General features: G+C 49.3%; 5 protein-coding genes across 5 annotated transcripts; 1 reads left to right on the top strand and 4 right to left on the bottom strand.

Moving 5' to 3' along the window:
* Positions 1 to 250: 250 nt before the first annotated feature.
* On the top strand, positions 251 to 1,813 carry LOC111069483 (serine--tRNA synthetase-like protein Slimp). The gene has a single exon (XM_022359567.2). The coding sequence runs from the start codon at positions 289 to 291 to the stop codon at positions 1,690 to 1,692; it is 1,404 nt and encodes a 467-aa protein (XP_022215259.2). The 5' UTR covers positions 251 to 288; the 3' UTR covers positions 1,693 to 1,813.
* On the bottom strand, positions 1,692 to 8,720 carry LOC111069482 (anosmin-1). Its single transcript, XM_022359566.2, has 7 exons — positions 8,106 to 8,720; positions 3,673 to 4,318; positions 3,487 to 3,605; positions 3,218 to 3,411; positions 2,745 to 3,154; positions 2,526 to 2,592; positions 1,692 to 2,100 (listed from the first exon to the last, which is right to left on the bottom strand). Exons 2-7 carry the CDS (start codon positions 4,290 to 4,292, stop codon positions 1,921 to 1,923), a joined length of 1,590 nt encoding a protein of 529 aa, XP_022215258.2. The 5' UTR covers positions 4,293 to 4,318; positions 8,106 to 8,720; the 3' UTR covers positions 1,692 to 1,920.
* A 215-nt stretch (positions 8,721 to 8,935) lies between these two features.
* On the bottom strand, positions 8,936 to 11,426 carry LOC111069428 (NPC intracellular cholesterol transporter 2). The gene is made up of 4 exons (XM_022359496.2): positions 11,053 to 11,426; positions 9,941 to 10,048; positions 9,171 to 9,340; positions 8,936 to 9,108 (listed from the first exon to the last, which is right to left on the bottom strand). The coding sequence occupies exons 1-4, from the start codon at positions 11,195 to 11,197 to the stop codon at positions 9,022 to 9,024; spliced, it is 510 nt and encodes a 169-aa protein (XP_022215188.1). The 5' UTR covers positions 11,198 to 11,426; the 3' UTR covers positions 8,936 to 9,021.
* A 268-nt stretch (positions 11,427 to 11,694) lies between these two features.
* Positions 11,695 to 14,487, bottom strand: LOC111069427 (exocyst complex component 5). Its single transcript, XM_041596405.1, has 6 exons — positions 14,375 to 14,487; positions 13,401 to 14,305; positions 12,741 to 13,328; positions 12,473 to 12,662; positions 12,095 to 12,412; positions 11,695 to 12,026 (listed from the first exon to the last, which is right to left on the bottom strand). The coding sequence occupies exons 1-6, from the start codon at positions 14,405 to 14,407 to the stop codon at positions 11,928 to 11,930; spliced, it is 2,133 nt and encodes a 710-aa protein (XP_041452339.1). The 5' UTR covers positions 14,408 to 14,487; the 3' UTR covers positions 11,695 to 11,927.
* A 234-nt stretch (positions 14,488 to 14,721) lies between these two features.
* LOC111069460 (hamartin) lies at positions 14,722 to 18,952 on the bottom strand. Its single transcript, XM_022359535.2, has 7 exons — positions 18,843 to 18,952; positions 18,383 to 18,750; positions 18,054 to 18,310; positions 15,655 to 17,995; positions 15,427 to 15,584; positions 15,224 to 15,353; positions 14,722 to 15,151 (listed from the first exon to the last, which is right to left on the bottom strand). Exons 2-7 carry the CDS (start codon positions 18,474 to 18,476, stop codon positions 14,754 to 14,756), a joined length of 3,378 nt encoding a protein of 1,125 aa, XP_022215227.2. The 5' UTR covers positions 18,477 to 18,750; positions 18,843 to 18,952; the 3' UTR covers positions 14,722 to 14,753.
* Positions 18,953 to 18,971: the final 19 nt, after the last annotated feature.

Raw genomic sequence — 18,971 nt, 5'->3', positions numbered from 1 at the left:
AAGAAATGTATAGAGGAAAATGGGTAAGCAAGTTTAGTCAGTTTATTTTTCATCGCCTCAGATAAAGGTGCGGTGGGCAGCAGCCAGAGGAATACAAATAAAATGTCAAAGTTCACAAAATTCGTAATGGATGAGAAAGTGTGGAAGATACCAGAGTCATATGAGATTGTCCAGCTTCTTGTACACTTCTTACTAAATTTCGAATGACAGTTTATTGGAGGAGTACCCTCAACGAACTCCACTCTCGATCTGGCAGCACTGCCAACAGCTGATTCGGCTACTAAAATTATGTTAGGCCTTCAAATTGCGTTAAGAAAATGCCGTGCGGCTCAAAGAGGATGCATCAGGAAAATCTCCGCTCTGTACATAACCGGCGACAAGGCGAACGAAAACTACGCGACATTGCACCCGTATTTGGACTTTGCGGGAACCTTTGATGAGCGCGCCTCCCTGGAGCAGAGCATCGCCAGCCGTGGCCTGGACATCAGTCTGGACAGTGTGCTTCGCAAGTACCAAAAGTACCAGACACACCATGAGCAACTCCAGCGGGTGATGGGGGAACGCGAAGCAGTCACAAAAAAACTCAAGGACCTAGCCAAAAAAGGAGACAGGGAGCAGCAGATTGAAGAGCTCAAAGAGCGGGGAAAAACGTTGCGCAACGATTTGAAAGCCCTCAAACAGGCACTTTATCCCATCGAGGATGAGTTTATACACGATTTCTTGCATTTACCCAATCGCTTGCATCCCCAGTGTCCCACTGGAGACCAGGAGGGACTGCTGATCTATCGTCATAGCCTGCCGGACAGCACCAGAGACGTACCATCCCATTTGGAGCGGCAAGATCTCATAAACTTTGTGGACAACAATCGCTATTACATGATGGGGCAGGCAGCGCATTTTGATGTCAATGCTATGCATGCGCTGGCCCGCTATTTCGTCACCCAAGGCGACTTTGTTCAGACCGCAAATCCGGACTTTGTGCGCTGTGTTCTCCTGGAGGCCAACGCCACTCCTTTGGGAGACTATCACATGGTCAGAGAGGAGCAGCTGCAAAACAAGATAAATACAGCTTACCTGACTGGCGGTGCCGCCTTCGAGAGCTATCTGGGTGCCATGACCAAGCTGTGCGTCTATCCCTCCGTGTTGCCCCTGCGCTATGTCTGCTGTGGACGCAGCTACAATCGCGCCGATGCCCAGCAAAACGGACCCACCCCCAGTCTATATACGGCCACCCAAACGAATGCTGTGCAAAGCTTTGTGGCCACCCAATCGGCTGACCAAGCGAACGCTCAGCTTGAGCACATACTAAGTCTGGCCATCGACTTCTACAAGGCCCTGGACCTGCCCTTTCGCATTGTGTATGCGCCAGCGGCGGCCCTAACGCCGTCTGAAAGTCTGCGTGCGGTCATCGAGGTGTATGCCCCGTCGCTTCAACGCTACGTCTGTGTGGGACGAATCAGTAACTACGGCGACTTTGTGTCCAAACGCATTCTGTTTAGTACGCGGCGCGAAAAGCACTACGATTTTTTGCATTTAGTTGGTGGACCCGTGCTGTATACCACGCGACTGATAGCGGCACTGCTGGAGCACAACAAACGCCTGGAGGATTGCAAATTGTTAGGTGCCACCACCACCGGTAGGAAATGCACAATGGAGCAGGATCTGCAGCAGTTCAAGGACCTCTTCACATAGACAGAGACGCGAATCTTTGTTCCGATTTGTGTATGTGGTTTGTAGTGTGGTGTGGTGTGGCATGTGGTGGTTCTTAGGTCTAACAATAAGTAAAAAGTTAAGTTTTACATACAATTATTTACAATCTAGTATAATCTCATGGTATGTGGGGTGGGGAGGGAGGTCAGTGGGTGTGTCGCCGTCTGAACTCTCTCCCATCGCTTACTGTGGGTGCTGCGGCGCTGCTGCTTAATCGCCGCTGCACTTCATCTGCAGCTTGGGGAAAGTCTTAAGAAAGTTCTCACACTTGGGCGTTGTGAAGGTGAAGACATTCCTCGTTTCGTCCAGCACAGAGTTTGGACTGGATCGCAGGGCCTTCAGCACGTACGTCGTGTTGTATTTGAGCTTGCTGAACTCCAGAGAATCTTTCTGCAAAACAATGCCAAAAATAATTAATGGTAATGGTATGCATGGTATTTATTTTGGATATTTTCTGTGCCAATCCTTGGTCCACCTAGACCCTTGGGATCGAATTTCCCGAACAACAATTAAACCACGTACGTGGCGCTGTAAAAACGTGTCCAACGCCAACAAACATGAATTGTGCCATGTAAGCCAAATCCAATTGGTCAATGAAATACTTATAGGCAATGTGGCCTAATCACTTGGCCATCGATGTGGGCTGCTGGCACTGCCACTGCCACTATCCGAATGGCACGAACCCGGCTAGCGTTGGCTTGCTGGTGGCTGGTGGCTGGTGGCCGTGGCAGCCGTCAGCATGACTTGTTGTATGATTTCGCGGGGAGGGGGGTATGTGTAAGGGTGAGGGTACGGGGTACGGGTACGATACTTACTTTGGCTCGAATCGCACTGAACTCGCGCTGTTCGCAGTTGGTTTCCTGGGGACACAGTTCATAGACCCTGTAATCGAATGCGGCATCAGAAAAGTGTTTTTGGTTTTGTTTTTTGTTTGTTTTCGGTGCAGAAAATGTTTACAAAAATCATTGCATAACATGTGTACTGTACGGCGGAGAGGCACGAGCACACGAGCACAGCATGAGAGCATCGCTTACTTCTCCTTGTGTGGCTGGAATCCAAAAATCTGCACAATCATGCCGAATTTCCGGTTCAGCCGGAAACGTACATCATACGAGGTGACTGCGGCTACGGCTACTGCTGTGGTCCGATTCACGACGGGTGCAACTTCATTGATGTTGACCGGCGTGGAAGTTCTCTCCGTGCTGGTGCTGGTACTGCTGCTGCTGCCGCTACTGGTGGTGGGGATGTGATGATGATACTTTCGCCTAAAGTTGTGCGCGGAACACTGGAGTGGAGCATAGGCCTCGAGGGACTGCAGCGTGGTGTTGAACAGCAGCGACTTCTTGTCGGATTTCAGGCGTCGCGAGCCGCTATAGGAAATGGCCTGCACCTGGATGTAGTACGAGGAGTTGGGCAGCAGTTTCCTGATCTCGAATTGGTGCGACTGCAAGGACAAGGACATAATTGAAGGGGAACCATCACGGAGACGCATGCAGACTCAACTCACATCCTTCACATAGGTGTCCTGGGTGATCATCGAGGCCTCTGCACTGTTCACATACAGCGACCAAATGATCTTGTACTTTTCCACGGGCAGATTCGACTTGGAGGGGCACCACACCAGCTTGGCGTTCATGAAGCGTCCATCGTACTGCTTGGATATAATCTTCGAATCGTTGGGCGCTTTGGGTGGCTTCGGATCTGTGTGTGTGTGTGTGTGTGTGGAGCATTAGCAGAGGTGGTGGATGGGCGTGAGGGGATTATGGACACACTTACTGCCAGCCGAGGAGAAGGGGCGCGTTGGCTGGGAGTAGCCACGGAAGCCAAACGCATTAACGGCCGCCACTCGCACCTGGTACCAGCGACCCGGCCGCATGTTGAAGAAGACATCCGTGCTGTGGGTTGGAATTAGGTAAGGTAAGGGAATGCTATCATCGATTGCTGCCGACTGGCTCAACCTACAGTTTGCTCCGTCCGCTGTTCGTCTCCATTATCTTCTCCACCTTCTGCCACTGCCAGAGGCCGAGTTTGCGGGGCGCAAAGAATCGTCCGATGTGGTAGCGCACCTCCAAATGGAAGTAGTAGACAAGCAGAGACGACTCGATGCGCAGCTCCACCTTGTGGCCGCGCGACATCTTGAAGTACTGAATCCTGGGTATCGGCGGCAGTTCCGTGTCATTGCGCAGTCCCACAGGATCCACGCACACTGGCCCGCAGGCGGACACACAGCACTTCTGCACATCGGCACAGTCGTGATCGTAGACACAGTTGTCCAGGCAGGAGAGTCGCGGCCGCGTCTGCCTGCCCAGGGGGGGACAGCTGCCGGCCCGTGGCGCCCGCAGCAGCTCCAGGATGCACTCGTCCAGGCAACGCTCTCGCTCCGCTCTGCTGCTGGTGGTGCTCCCGCATCGCGCCAGACACTGCAGCTCGATGATCTTGTCCTTGATGTCTGTGCTGTCGCGCAGCCAAGACGCTCGCTGGCGTTGCAGCTGGTGGCTGGCGTTTGTCGAGGAGGAGCGATGCCCCAACAGCAGCAGCAACAGAAGAGCCAGCAGGGCCGCCCTCAGGGAGTGGATTTCCATGATGATGGTGCTCCGATGATTGCAATCTGCAAATGATTCGCCAGGTAAGATCTGTTCTGATCTCATCGCGTTCGAGTCTCGGGAGCATTCCGTGCGTTCATAATTTGTGTGCCGTGCCCGTGCCCGTGCCCCGGCTGCCGATCATCAGCAGCATGCCACATGCTGCATGTTGATTTTGATGCTGGCAGGATCGGTCGCTGTGCGAATATGCGATGCGATGCGATCCGATCCGATCCGAACCGGTTTCACCCATTTTGCATGACCAACTAACTAATCATTCTTCGCATTTGTGCGCAGCCGCACGGACCCCCGTCCCCCTCGGCCCTGCCACCCCCCGCTCCGAGTCGAGTCGAAGCAATGAAAATGCAAAAAATACATAAATGTATCTCAAGTGCTTGACAGGACTTCAAAGCGCGCATCATAGTGCGTGCCACGAGAGAGGTATCGGACGGACAACCAGACAGCGGACAGACACAGAGACAGAGAGGCAGCGGCTGTCCCATTCTAAGTGCTACAGAATGCATACGACTTGCCAATCACCCTGCACCTACACCCTAAACATGATTATTAGAAGGGAACACCTGTCCTGACCTGCCAGGAAACTTTCCCACTGGGCTCTCCAATTATGTTCCGGTAATCCATACAGAGATCTCCTCTGGGTAGAGTGATTCCATGATCCATGGGCTTCCTACTCTTTGGCTTAATTGTTTATTGGCCCAAAGCATTCCAGACAATCGATATGCCTGAATGGATGCATGCCCCATGTAGGGTATTTAGCACGCAAATGGGAAACTAATGTTTTATGGTATGGTCGATGGTGGATGGTTGGTCGGCTGGCTCTCGGTTCTCGGTTTATATGGCGGCTCGGCTGTCGTTTCTGTTGCTGTTTTCTGGCTGATGCGTGTGAATGTGCAAGCCAAAGAAAATACGACTACGACGAATGTGCGAGTGCTGTGCTCCAAGTGGATGTCACCACATCCACAGAGGCACATCCACAGAGGCACATCCACAGAAAGAAGCACCACCGCAGCAGAAGCTGCAGCAGCAGCATCATCAGATCACATCACAGAAGCCTAGCCAGCAGATGCCGCACATACCAAGGCGATACAGACACTCTGGGAGCAGAACCGAACCGAACAGAATGTGGGTATAAGGGAGCAGTAGGAGCAGGAGGGGCGGCGGGGTACAGTGGTTGCTGGGGCTGCGGCTGCGGCTGGGGCGGCCTAACTGAGGGACATTAAGCGACAAATGAATGTGCGCGCAACGATCAACGGATCGACGAAAGACGACAGAAGACTGAGGACAAAAGACAGCAGACCGACCGACACCACACCACACCACACCACACCACACCGACCCGACCAAGACCGTCTGTCCAAGAGCAGACGAGATGAAATGCACCACAAGTTCCGCGGAACGAAAAATTTGCAACAAAATTGGGCAGTACACTCGTAAAGCTATGGCGACCAATGCCGCCTGTCGTATGAATGGGGGCTCTCTCTGGATGTGTGGTGTGGTGGTTGGGGATGTGTGAGGGGGAACGTTGGGGTGTGGAGTGGTGAGGAGTGGAGAGTGGATTGGGATTCATGGGTTGGGTATGAGGGGGGGCTGGTTTGATGCCTAGTGATGCTGATGAGACAGTTGCAGCGGAGTGGAGTGGAGTGGATTGGAGCAGTGGCAGTGGCAGTCTGGTGCATGCCCCGCCATTCTGGCTGCCGTTGCGTAGTGGCAATTAATTGCTTTTAACGATTCAAAAATTCAAAATTACATTTTATGCTTCACGCACACAACAACAACAACAAGCTAAAACAGACACACACACAACACACAGTAGGGAAGGGGAAAGAAGGGGAGAACACGTATACATATATGCTCGTATATATACTTGTATTCAGGGTGAGGTCGGGTAGGGGGTACTCTAAGATCCGGATCGATTTCGTTGACGTCGTTGCTGTGATAAATCGTTGGTGGTTTGCCGTTCCTCCTCCTGCTGCTGCTGCTGCTGCTGCTGCTGCTGCTGGTGGCTCTGTTGTTGCTTTTGTTTTGCCCCCAGTGTGGCAGCTCCATCTCCTCCATCTGCCTCGTTCCTCATGCAAAGCTTAGCACAATAGCAATAGCACGAGGCTTGACGCTCTCGACTCTGGCGACAATGGCCAGGCAATACACCAAGACCCACCAGCCATACCCACAGCCACAGCCAGACCCAGGAGCAACAGTAACAGCAGCAGCAGCAGTAGCAGCAGCAGCAGCAGCAGCAGCAACTTTGTGTAATATGATGCAAATCGTTTAACACTTTGACCAACGACAGCAGCAGCAGCAGCAACAACACTAAGAGTGGAAGATTAGCTATGGGTAACCGAAACATTTGATACACTTGCAGATGTTATGGGTGATGTACCCACCACAGGGACATATTCGGAGATATTCATTGAATGTAGAGTCTACACTGGAGACACGCTGTACAAATTTATCCTAAGCGAACGGCTACGAAGGATGTCGGAGCTGATGACGATGATGATTACAGATTTTTGGGCTACCCTATCTTAAAGGTTCGAGCTTCAAAGTTTCAATCAAATATGGACCCACTAATATCAACAAATATGTGCAAATATCTACCATAAGATCTGTCTAATCTGTTTCGGGTTTACATCTGTCCAGGCATCCTACTCGAGGCACTCAGGTCAGAAATCTGTACCTCTCTGTAGTACCCTCTAGAAGAGTATATGTTTAACAACAAGCAACGTCATCGTATTGTGGTTCTGCTGAAGTGCATCGGTAGTTCCAGAAAAAACGCTTTACGTCCGAGGGGAATCGAGGGGAAAGAATGAAACTGAGAAAAACCCCTCACTCTAGGGAAAGAGAAGGATGTGAGTTGGAGAGTAACAAAACACCCCAAAGGGCGGGGGCCTGTTGCTGGGCTTGTGGCGGAACAATCATCAATTTCGGCGCTAAGATGCCTCCAAGCAATGGGGAAGATCTCAAATTAAAAACAAACAAAAAACTTCAATGGGGTTCTTCCGAGGGACGGCAACGGCATGGGCAACGGCATCGGCAACACCAGACAATTGTGAATCACAGTAGATATGAAACGATTGTTTATTGTGAAATATAATCAGAAATAATATTCAGGGGCATAACCAGGAAGCTACAGGGAGAGAGAAGAGTCAATTTGTATATTTTCAAACTAAATTCCTGCCATACAAAGAGGAGGCGTTGGAAATTGAACCTATTAGCGGAGATGGGAGTATCCTATGACACAAAATGCAGGCACATGTACGAGTGCCATTCGATACAAGAGTAATGAAAGTAGAACACCACAACCAGGCAGGCAGGCAGGCAGCTTCATTCATTCATTCATTCCCATATTGATTCATTCATTCAGAGTCATCTGAGATGGAGACACTTTCCCACACGCCTTTGTTAGCGGCCATCCTGATCACATTTTCGTAATATTTCAAACAAAAATGTTCCAACAACCCAACCGAAACTCACCGAAACGAAGGAGGATGTGGACTTAGATGTGGTGCTTATGGTCGGTGTCAAGTTTTAGCTTCAAGGTTCTGCGATATGTAGAGAAACAAGCGATGCGTAGGGTACTCTGCTCTGGCGATTGTCAACATCAACCCCATCCTCCACTGTCTGCGCTACCCCACCCCGAGCGTTGTGCGACTGTCCGCCTGTCCGCCACGATTGCCGCAATTAGCACGCAGGCAATCTCATTTTACGCCGACCAAAAATTGCGCAAATGGCAACCGAACGAGAGGAGAGGAGACGAGGGGCGCGTTACATTTTTAGGTACTTACAAATAATGGAAAATACTTTCGGGGAACTTCAGAGGCACTTCCCAGAGCACAGGCTCCACCCACACCGAACGGAATCCCCGTTCCAATCCGATACGATCCGATCCGAACCGATGATCCACTAAGCAAACAAGACGGTTCAAGGCGGTTTAACTTTAAGTTGGAGTTCTTTGATCGCTGCTGCACAGACAACACGGCACCCCTCTTATTATTTAATTTACGCCCGATATTTGCCCGGCTCTGTTCCGTTTTTCGATTTGCACTGTCCCGGTGTCCGGTCTGCTCCTGTCCACGTCTGGATGTGGCTGGTGCTTGGTTCGGTTCGGTTCGGGTCGACCGTCGCGTTGCAACCGCAAAGACTGACTGACACACTGAACGGACACACACCGGGCCCCAAACCAAACCAAACGCAATTGCAGTGCTCCACTTGTAGCGGCCGCTCTCTCGCCCGCTCTCGGATTGATGACGCTCTTCGCTCCACTCTCTTTTGTCGGTCAGTGTGCGTGCGGGTCTCAGCAGGAGCAGGCAGCCGAAGCAAAGATCTCGTGATTGTTATACCCTTGGCTGACATGGGTATATCTGAATTACTGATCAGCAGAAACATTTCCCTTCCCTTGAATGATCTCCCTAACTTTCCATCTGAGAATATTTTGAATGTAATTTAATCTGTTGCTAGATAAATCATTTAAATTTGAATCAAATCTGAACAATTGTTAGCAACAATGAGTATCAAAGTCGTTGGTTAAAGCCAAAGACGCACACTCGCTCCGGCATGAGTTTCATTCAAAATTTCATTAAAGGATGCACACAGCCACAGGCACAGAGGGTCACACATTTTGCTGTTGTTTTGCATGCACCAATTACTTTATTTTCGTTATATATAGTGTACACATATGTATGTATGAACGGTACAATGTACGGCGGTGTATTCACACTGTGATCAGCACTGGGACCTCAAAGCATATGAGGTTCTGTTGGCACTCATCCTTGGACTCCCACAGCATGCTGCCCCGCATCTGAAATGAGCCACCTTAATGATCCGTGCGAACGTTGAGATTGGATTGTGATATTCACTTACCACCGGCAACGACTCGTTCACAAAGATATTGGCCCAATAGGTCTTGCCATCGGAGGCACTCATGATGCAGTCGTGATCGCCATCGCAGGGATCCGGTGATATGGCCGCCTGGGTCTTGATATAATTGAACACCCAACGCACTTCGTGCTTCAGAAAGGTAACGCCATTGCCTGTGAAATATTCGATTAGTCGATGCGTCAACAACTTTGCTGCATATTCCCACTCTAATCGGAAGGGTATACCATATTTATCGCAATTTTTTTTGCCAATCTTTTCTTAAAGTTTAAACCCTTTCCTCTTCTTACACACACACAATCAAAACTATCTGAAACGTGCTGAGATCTATTCATCTACATAGATATGTAGATACTGAATCTGTTTTGTGCTGACTAATCAAAATATCATTAAGCACAAATTAGTTTACTTATGAATCGATATCTCCGCCTTCGCACAGCAAAGAAGTCATATAAATAATGCTAAATTATTTGCTCAAACTATTTGTTTGATTTACAATCTTGGCTCAATTACTTTTACGGCATAGACGAATTATTATCGCCTGGTTCACACACTACCGTCTGCGTATCCGTATACGTTGCTGCTTCCCTGACTACAATGCGACAGACTCGCCCGCGCAGATCTATTTTTGATTCCGAGTGCCTGTCTTTTTGCTCTCGCTCGTACATTTCATCAATGTACAGTACATATGTATGTGCATATGTACACTTGGATGCATAGGATTCGTGTGTTATCAGTGGAGGTTTTAGTCTTACCGTTATCATCGAAGAGCACCGTCACCTTAATAATCGCATTCCGTGCCATGGAGCAAGGCAATGTTGAACAGCTTTCGATCTCCAGGTAGTTGACTTTGTACAAAGAACCTGCAAATAAAAATCCCAATAAAAATCCGAAAAAAAATTTTAGATTAAAGGAAACCTTGCACTTAAATATTATAATAAGTAATTTAGGTATTCCCAATCAGAAAAGGAAGCCTTTAGTTTGTTATTACAGTAGCAAGTATCTAAGTCTCTGGGTCTGGGCTGGGCTTATCTCAGCAGTAAGTACATTGTACATATATATACCATAATCTTTGACCAACTGCACTTTCCAAGGCCTTCAGAACAATATCGTTTCTATCTTTCAAATTTAGCAGGAGCAGCAGATTACTCACACAGTAATCTATTCATTTAATTTGGGGTTTCAGTTTGTTTCAGTCCAGTCGGGTGGGGGGTCTCGGTCTCGTCACAATTGAAACTGCAAGGTAATTCTCCTCAAGGGGATACAATACTCGTACTTACTATTGTTTACAATTCAGTTTAGCCCAGAGCATAAATCATTGATTCTGTATGTCAGTCAATAAATAATCCACTTAATCAAACACACTGTGGAAACCAGAATTGAATTGGGCGTTATCAATAGTATGTCTGATACTCTTTTAGGGGATTTCCACCGATCGATAGAGTATTTTAAATGGTTTTTATTTTTGGAAATAGGATGCTGTATCTAAATCTTTGTCGTATCTTATATCCGATTCTTGCACTAATATTCAAATGATTTTAATTTAATTGCCATATTTGTCATTGGTTTTTCCTGAAGCACTTAATAATCGTTCAATTATTTTTCGTTTCATTATTTAAAATTTTTTGCACTCCGATTAGATATTTCCATTGATTGATGATACTAATATACCAAAAGTATTTATCATTTTACGCCTCTCTATTCATGGTTCAGGGAAAATTGTTATTTCATTGTGACATTATCAGAAATATGCGAGTAATTCGTCTAATTACGCCAGAGGAAGTAGAAGCGAGATTTCTCTTTGAGGTATTACGATTTCCGGTTGATATACATATAGACACCACCCTCTTGTTCGTGTTCTACTCACCGCAGTCTTCGAATGGCAGCGACTTGAGTGACAGATACTTCTTGTAGGCGGCATCTGTCGTATTCCTGATGAGGCCACCGGCCATTTCGTGTATCGTACAAATGGCCAAGAGTATTTTGAGGTAGTAAACAGTAGCGCCTCGCATTGCTTAATCAACTCAATGGGCTCGGATCGCAACGATTAGAATAAGTAGTAAACGTTTCGCTTATTAGCGTAGGTGTGCAAAAAATTTGTTTCGTTTCCCAAAATAATATCAATAACAATAACAAAGAGGTTTCGATTATGCGGATCACGAACGGTCGTTCAACGGTTTTCTTTGCTCGCAGATACGGACTGCTTCACGGACTGCCAAAAGGTAACTGACACCAGTGGCACTGCCCAATAGTGGCCCAAACGTTTGGCCAATCCGGCTCTGCGGCACTCCGGCTGGTATCTCTCTGCCGTGGGAGCGCGCACTCTCCGGAGCAGCCATAAACTTTGATTTATTAACTGCGGAGCCTGGTCGAATGAGCCGATCGAATCGACGCCAAGATGTAGCCGGTGACGACGCCAAGGGTTTGTTTTGGATCCGGTGACTGTGGATTGGTGGTGCGGGAACACGGACACGCGCAGACACCCACACGGTAAAAAATAATAAATTAAGTGGCTTTGTCGACGATGTGTTCGAGTAGATAAAAATAAAGAACCATCGCCCACTCGAGTTTAATTGAAAGTTAAAGAACCAAAAGCGTACTATAATTAAATATTATTAGATAATGAATGTCCCCCCTCCTCCTCTTTCTCCTCCAATCAATATATCAATCCGTTCAATGCACAAAAAGGTGGAAAATTTCGGAATGTGACTCATTGGCGGGGTCTTGGTCTCGAGGGCACTCTCACTCAATGATACCCTTCAGATAGTTGGTGTTCTTGATGATCCGAAAATCAGTTCGCAGCTGAATGAATTGCCGCACCACAGACTTGTCCAGATAGTTCTAAATTCGTTATGATGTTGAAACGTTAGACAGCCCACAGACAGGTATTGTTAATGACCACCACTCACCAAAGTATCGCCCGTACAGACCTCTTGAAGGTTCTGTGGCTTCACGAGCAGCAGATTGCACAGGGCATGGAGTATGTCGAACAGCTGCGTCACCAGTGAGCTATCCAGCTCCCTAATACACTTGCGATACTCGTTGACATCGCAAATGGCGCACATGGCACCGGCCGTATTGAATTGCATCGTCTGCAGATGATCGTAGATAACCCGATGCAGACGTGTGCCAAATTCTGTGAGAACATTCTGCAAGTTCTCGCCATCCACACACTTTTTGATCTGCACAATTACGGGCTGAAGGCTTTGCACCACTTGCAGACAGGCCTACAGATAATAATAGTTATATTTATATATATATATATATATAGCAGTCTGGGATCTTACAGCTGAGGAAATGGTATCGACATCAGTCTCTGGCTTGTAGTCAGTTTTCTTTTGCTCGTACTGCAGGTAGACCTTGACCCAACCAATGACAGCGCTAATGGAACGATCCAGGCCCTGGTCCAGCTTCGTTTCGATCTGCTCCATTAGTATGCGCTTCTTGAACACGTAGTCCGAATACTTGGCCGTGTTGCTGCAAAAATATTGCAAAAAGACAGTTTAATATGGCATTCAGTTGTCTGGCATGATATTGATGCTCTTCGCTCCTCACCTCACACAGGGAATCACTGAGGTGTTGCACAACTTGTCCAGCAGATGGACAATTATGTTTGTCTTTTGCACCACATCAAAGAAATAGAGCTGCGGGAATACTTTGCCCTCGGCCAGTGGCACTGCCTGCAGGCCCAGCTCCAAGGCATAATCAACATGCTCGTGCATCAGAAAGCGCAACAGAATGTCATTCAGTTTGACGGCATTGGCGGGCAGCTCGACCTCGCTGGAGAGCAGGCGACAGCGCTTCAGTGCGGCCTTGGCCTCTTGCAGCATATTGATGGCCAGCTCCTCGGAGAGGAACGTCTCACCGCCATAGTCCTCGATGGCGGCTATATTGATGTTCGCCCGCGTGGCAATCAGCACCTCCATGTTGCGACGAAAGCCCTTGGTGGTCTGCGTCTTCTGATGCTTCTTGCTAGCATAGAATTTCTCCAGCTCCGATGAGCATTTGGCTGTCAGGCATTTGGTTTCCATTTCGGCATAGCCGGCCAGGTGCTTCATGAAAATCTGTTGCGTTAGCTTCTGCAGCAGATCATCATCGATGGTGGACATGTAAATTTGCAAATCGGTCGACAGTTTCAAAGTGCTGCAAAAGGGAAATATCACACTATGACTATCAGACTGGCAGCATCGATTGGTTGGGTTGGACATATTTTACCGTGAGTACAGTTCGTAGAGGGTGCGCAGGTACTTCTCCTCATCCCTTTTGTCCTCCAGCTTGGTCATGGCATACTGATGCAGCTTCAGCTGATAGATGTTCAGTATGAACTTGGACATGACCTGCTGTGGGTTGGCAAACACCTTCTTGATGATCTCATAGTGATGCTTGCACAGCGGCACAATCCCAATGAATATATCCTTGCCACTGTACGGCTGCATCTGGCTCTGCTCGATGTACGCGTCCACGCACTGTGCGTAGCCCTTGAATTGGGAGAGTATCTGCGCCAGTGCCTTCATTCGCTCAATATCCTCGCTCTTCTGGGCAGTGGCAAACTCCTCGATCAGCCGTCGTTCCACCTCGTCGTATTTCTTTTCAATCTTCCGCTTGGATTCGGCAAACTTACCCGGCGGCAGATCCTGCGAAATGGCATACAGCTTCTGTATGACATCAGCCGCCTCGCTCAGCCGTGCTGCATCCGTAAAGATGTCGTTGACGATTACGGGGCCGGCGGCCAGAAATTCGGCCATAAAGTTGAGCAACTTTTGCGCCTCCACGGAGCGACTGCGCGGTGTGTTGACGTTCTCCAGCTGCTCGCCCAGATGCATAATCTTGCCGGCCACCGAGTTGATTTTCTCATCCAGCTGGCCAAACCAATCAATAGCCGTTTGATGCCGCTCCTGCAGCTTGGAGATTTTCTTTGCATGCGACTCCTTCTCCTGACGCAGCGACTCCTCGAGCCTCTCGCACTTGCCCTGCTGTTTCTCCTGCAGGATTTTCAGATCCTTGATCGTCTGTATAAAGGTGTCGTGCAGGGCCACAGGGCTAAAGTCTTCGCTGTTCTGCAGTTCGTTGTTTGTACGCCATGTCAGACGTTCAATGAATTCGCCCACCTCAAAGGGCTCCTGAAAGCCGAAAGGGGATGGCAAGGCAATGAATATTATAACATATGTTTAATATTTAATATAAATCACCTGCTCAAACTCTTCCATGTATTGGGACAGCATTATTATGATTAATTGTATATTTTAACAAATTGTAGGCGTTTTTCTGCTTCCTCTTCTTCAAGTTAAGAAACAGCTGTTAACAGCGCTGCCACTTTTTCTCGCACTGGCAATATCAGAATATAAATATTTGGCGCCGCGCCCGTTATATAACTTGGATTCAAATTTAAATAAATTATTCAAAATTCCTTCCCGCCCGCTCGCCCCTGCCCATCGCAAAGTCAGCACTGTGTGGAGTCTGCATTTTATTTAACTTTAGTTACAGTTTTGAACTGAAATATGAAAATTTGAAAAACCTAGAACATATTTTTTTTTTCGTTTTTGCTAGACAGAAATTTGAATTTCTTTCTTACAAACGCATTTGTGGCTGCGGATCTTGGCTGTGCAATGGCTGATGATGATGCTGCTGCTGTTGGTGCTGTTGCTGCTGCTCCAGTTGCTGTTGCTGCAGATGTAGATGTGGATGTGGGTGGGTCGTCTGCTGACTACTGGTCGATGTTGAGGGCAGCAGCTCCAGGGCATGCGGCACTATCGTCGCACCGCTGGTGATGTTGATGGCATTGGCGGTGCTGGCCGAGGAGGCCAGCTCGTACAGTGTGCTGCTCGGCACGTCCGGTATCGAGGGTGTTGTCTCCACCAGCTGTTGTAGATTTTTAAGCTCCGTTGACCGCAAACTCGCGGACAGGCTCTCACTCGATGCCAATGATGTGGACAAGGGCGAGTTTCGTTCAATGGATGAGGCAATGTCTGAAGATGGTTTTTTGTTTGTTAGTTAAGGTTAAGTTTTTTGTGTTTGTTTTGTCAATATGCTCTACTCACCAGTTCTGTCCGTGTCCGGCGAGCAGGTGTTGTGTCCCACAGTTCCCTGCGGCTGTTGCATCATCATTATCAGCTTCTCCTCCATCTGCATGATGATCTTCTTCTGCACATCATATTTTTTGTTCACCGCCTGCAAAAGCAAAAGCCACAAAATATGAGTGTTAAAAGGGTTTTTCAATGCATGTAGTTGGGCCTGTGCATACCTTAAACTTTTCCTCATACTCATCGTTGACAGTGCTCAGGAGACGCTTCTGCTCCGTCATGGCCTTCTCGCTGCTGGTCAACTGTGCTTGCAGATCGCTAATCCTATGCTTCATGCTATCCAGCTGTGATGTCTTCTCGTCCAGGCTGTGCCTCAGATCTAATGAAGGTTTAAACAAATTAAAAAAAATGCCTACAACAATGGGGAAGCAAAGCAATCGGAATTATACCCTTCTGCTCCAGGTGGCTGTTCTCTTGCAGCATTTGCAGCTCCTCGTCGCGTGCACGATAGTTGTCAATCTCGGCCAGACGATCGCGACACCGCACTTGAACATCGCCCATGATGATGAACTCGGCCTCGAGGCGGGCCAACTCCTGCTTGCATTGCTGGCCGAGATCCGCTTGAAGCTGGGAATGCTGCAGCTCTGTACTGAGGCTGAACACCTGGCCACGCAGCGACTCCAGCTCGTACTTCATCTCCTTCTGCTGGGCCATCTCCGTGGTAAGACGCGTCTGCAGATCATCGTTGGCCTGCCGCAGGCACTTCTTCTCCTCCAGCTCGTGCTGGTACTTGGCCTTCATGTCGGCGAGCTCTTCTTGGTGGCTCTTCTGTCGCTCATTGTTCAATCGCATGGCGTTGTCCATCTTGCCGGCGAGGTCCTTGTTCTTGGCATCGAAGTTCTTGAGCTGCTCACGCAGGCGATCTCGCTCCATCTCCAGGCTACGCTTGTCCCGACTGCGTCCCATGAGGCGGCGATTCCTCTCCGCATGGATGGATCGGCGATAGCTTTCGTACTCCAGCTGCAGGCACATCAGCTTGCACTGCTCCGTATCGAAGGACTCATTGGCTCGGATGCCCTGCTTGATGTACTCCTCCAGTATGTCCTGCGGATAGAGCAGATTCCGATCGTAGATTTTACGCTGCTCCTTGCACTCGAACAGCAGATCAATCATCCAGTTCTCGTATTGAGCCGGCAGCACACCCTCCAGCGTCTGGGTGGACGCGTGTGTGCAGCTTCTGGCCGGCTGCTCCTTGGGTGCCACCATTGCCATTGCCAATATTCGGCCGCTGCGTTGCAAACGGCTGCCAGTCTTTTGCGTCGTTCCATTCTCCCGCCTCTGTCCTCCGCCCGTTGGACAATCGGCCTCATCATCGTTCGCCTCCTGCTGTTGCTGCAGCAGCAGCAGTCCCGCCAGTGCCGAACAAGACTTGGCCCGGCGTATCGGATTATCCGCTTCGACGCTGAACGATGCCTTCTTGGCCGCCGTACTTCTGCCATCGGAGCAGGTTTCGTTGCCGCTGTAGCTGGCCATTCGATTCCTTCGCTTCCTCTGCTGCAGCATGGTGTGCATGGATCGGCTGGTGGGCATATGGAGGCCGCCGTCACTGCACATGTTTCGATCCGTCTCGTTGCACTCGCCACAGAGGGCCGCCACCTCCGGCGAGGGGCCATGATATGGGCTACCAGCCGCAGTTCCAGGCGCAGTTAGTTCCGAGTTGAGGTTCATTTCCGGCAGGACGCCGGAGAGGGATCTCTGCTCTAGCAGGGCTTGCGAGCTGTGCCTGTCCTGGATGACCTGCTGCAGGCGACGCTCGTATGTTGTAAATTTGGTGCTGCCCTCCTCGGCCTCGCGACTGATGTCCGGGAAATTGAACTGATTCTGTAGATCCTTGCGCATCGGCGACGAGGGTTGGCTGGAGGGAAAAATGGCCCGCACGGCATGGGAATTGGCCATGGCCAGGCCATGCTGCTGCTGCTTCAGCTCCCTCAGGTCCTTCAGGGGCGTTGTCTCCGGTGTGGCCTCCACAGCAGCCTCCGGCGGCGAGGAGCCCGTCATTCCGATCATCAACTGGGAGTTCATCGATGGCTGCAGCGGCAATATGAATGATGTGGTGGGCGTCAGAGGGATGGCGCTGCTGGTGGCGTGAATTTCATTTTGTGGACTCCAAATGGGCCCCAGCTCCCCTGAAGCCGACGAGTCGAAGCGGGCGATGGAATTCCGACTGTACTGAAAATCCCTACCCAGTTGGTAGGCAATTCCCTCGGTATTCGAGGTGTTCGAGGTCATCCGGCTGTAGCCCGGAGTCATGGGATACGCATAGCTGTTGTCGTCGTTGCTCGACTCGGGCTGGAGGACGGGCAGCGACAGATTGGCACACTCCATGACCACGTCATGGGGCTCCATTTCCTTCCATCGCGTATTATTGACCTCAGTCTCGGGTGTGTCGGTCAGCAGCATGGGATGCACACGGACCGTGTCCAGCAGTGGCTTAATCGTATGCTGAAAGATGCCACCGCCGTTCCCCTTCTTGATGAACTCCGCCAGGAAGGCCATAAAGGTGTTCGGATACATGCCGTACAGCCGATGGAATAGCATTTGCAGGCCCAACTGAAGATGGACGAGCTTCTCGTCGGGCAGACTCTTGCTATTCTGCAGCTTCCACGAGGCCAGATGGCCAAACACCTCGAACAGATAGTTGAAGAAATTCGGCATTGAATTGGGTATAATCGGCAGCAGTGTAATGATGCACAACAGGGCGCTCATCAGGGGCACAATCTCCTTCTCGTGCTGCAATTCATGAATGGCTCAAAATATCACCATGCAAATGGCAAAGGAATTCACTCACCGTTAGCAGATTGAAGACTGTTTTGATGAGCCGATGACTCTCTATTTTGTACAGCCAGGTTGGATGGTGTCGGACGATGAAGCAGAAGACTTGCAGACCCTGCACTCGGTGCTGCGGTTTGTTCAGGCACACGTCCAGGCGATCAAAGATGTAGCTATCGTGCGGCTTCTGGGCCTTGACCAGGACGTCCAGGATGCGCAGAGATCCAGTTTTGAAGAAATAGTCCAGCATAAAGTTCACAGCCCACGTTTCCTTATCTAAGGGGCAAGGCAAGGAAACCAAAAATAGTAACAATATGCGAGCAAATTACAGCCAGGCCCAGGACTCACTCTGCGTGAAGAGCTCCACAAGTTTCTTCTTGGCCTCCTCATTTTCGAGCGTCTGATTCGATTCCAGGTCGTGAAATATCTTCTCAAAGTCCATGGTGGAGTATGCGGTGCCACTTCACACTGCGCTCGTGTTTTGTTTTTAGTTTTGTAATTGATTTTTTTTTGCGGACTGCCCCACTGCTCCGCTCCGCTCCAGCAAGCTCCAACTAATAGTACTCCTGCTGCTGCTTGTGCTCCACTGCCTGGATGATGGGCGCTCGTCCACTCACTCCAAGAAACCTATTGTCGTCGTCGTCGTCGTCGTCGTCGTGGTTGTGGTTGTCGTTTGCAGAGCTGCGTGTGCTTTTTCTCTTCTTCGTCGTTGTCAACTGATTAACAAGCATTTGCATGAAAACTTTTGCACAGTTTGATGCACCACACACTGCTGGTGGCCTTGGTCTCGATCGTTGAATTCACTTACCTCTGCTAGTCTCATTTTTTTACATGTTTGTCTTTAAAAAATGAAAAGGTATTTCGCGTTTTCCTATTATTTGGCCAATCGGGGTTCTATACAGTGCTGCCAGAATTTCAGAGTCAACGCAAGCTAGAT

This window comes from Drosophila obscura, unplaced genomic scaffold, assembly GCF_018151105.1.
Source record: "Drosophila obscura isolate BZ-5 IFL unplaced genomic scaffold, ASM1815110v1 contig_150, whole genome shotgun sequence".
NCBI lineage: Eukaryota > Metazoa > Arthropoda > Insecta > Diptera > Drosophilidae > Drosophila > Drosophila obscura.
This window is presented reverse-complemented; position numbering and strand designations above follow the sequence as displayed.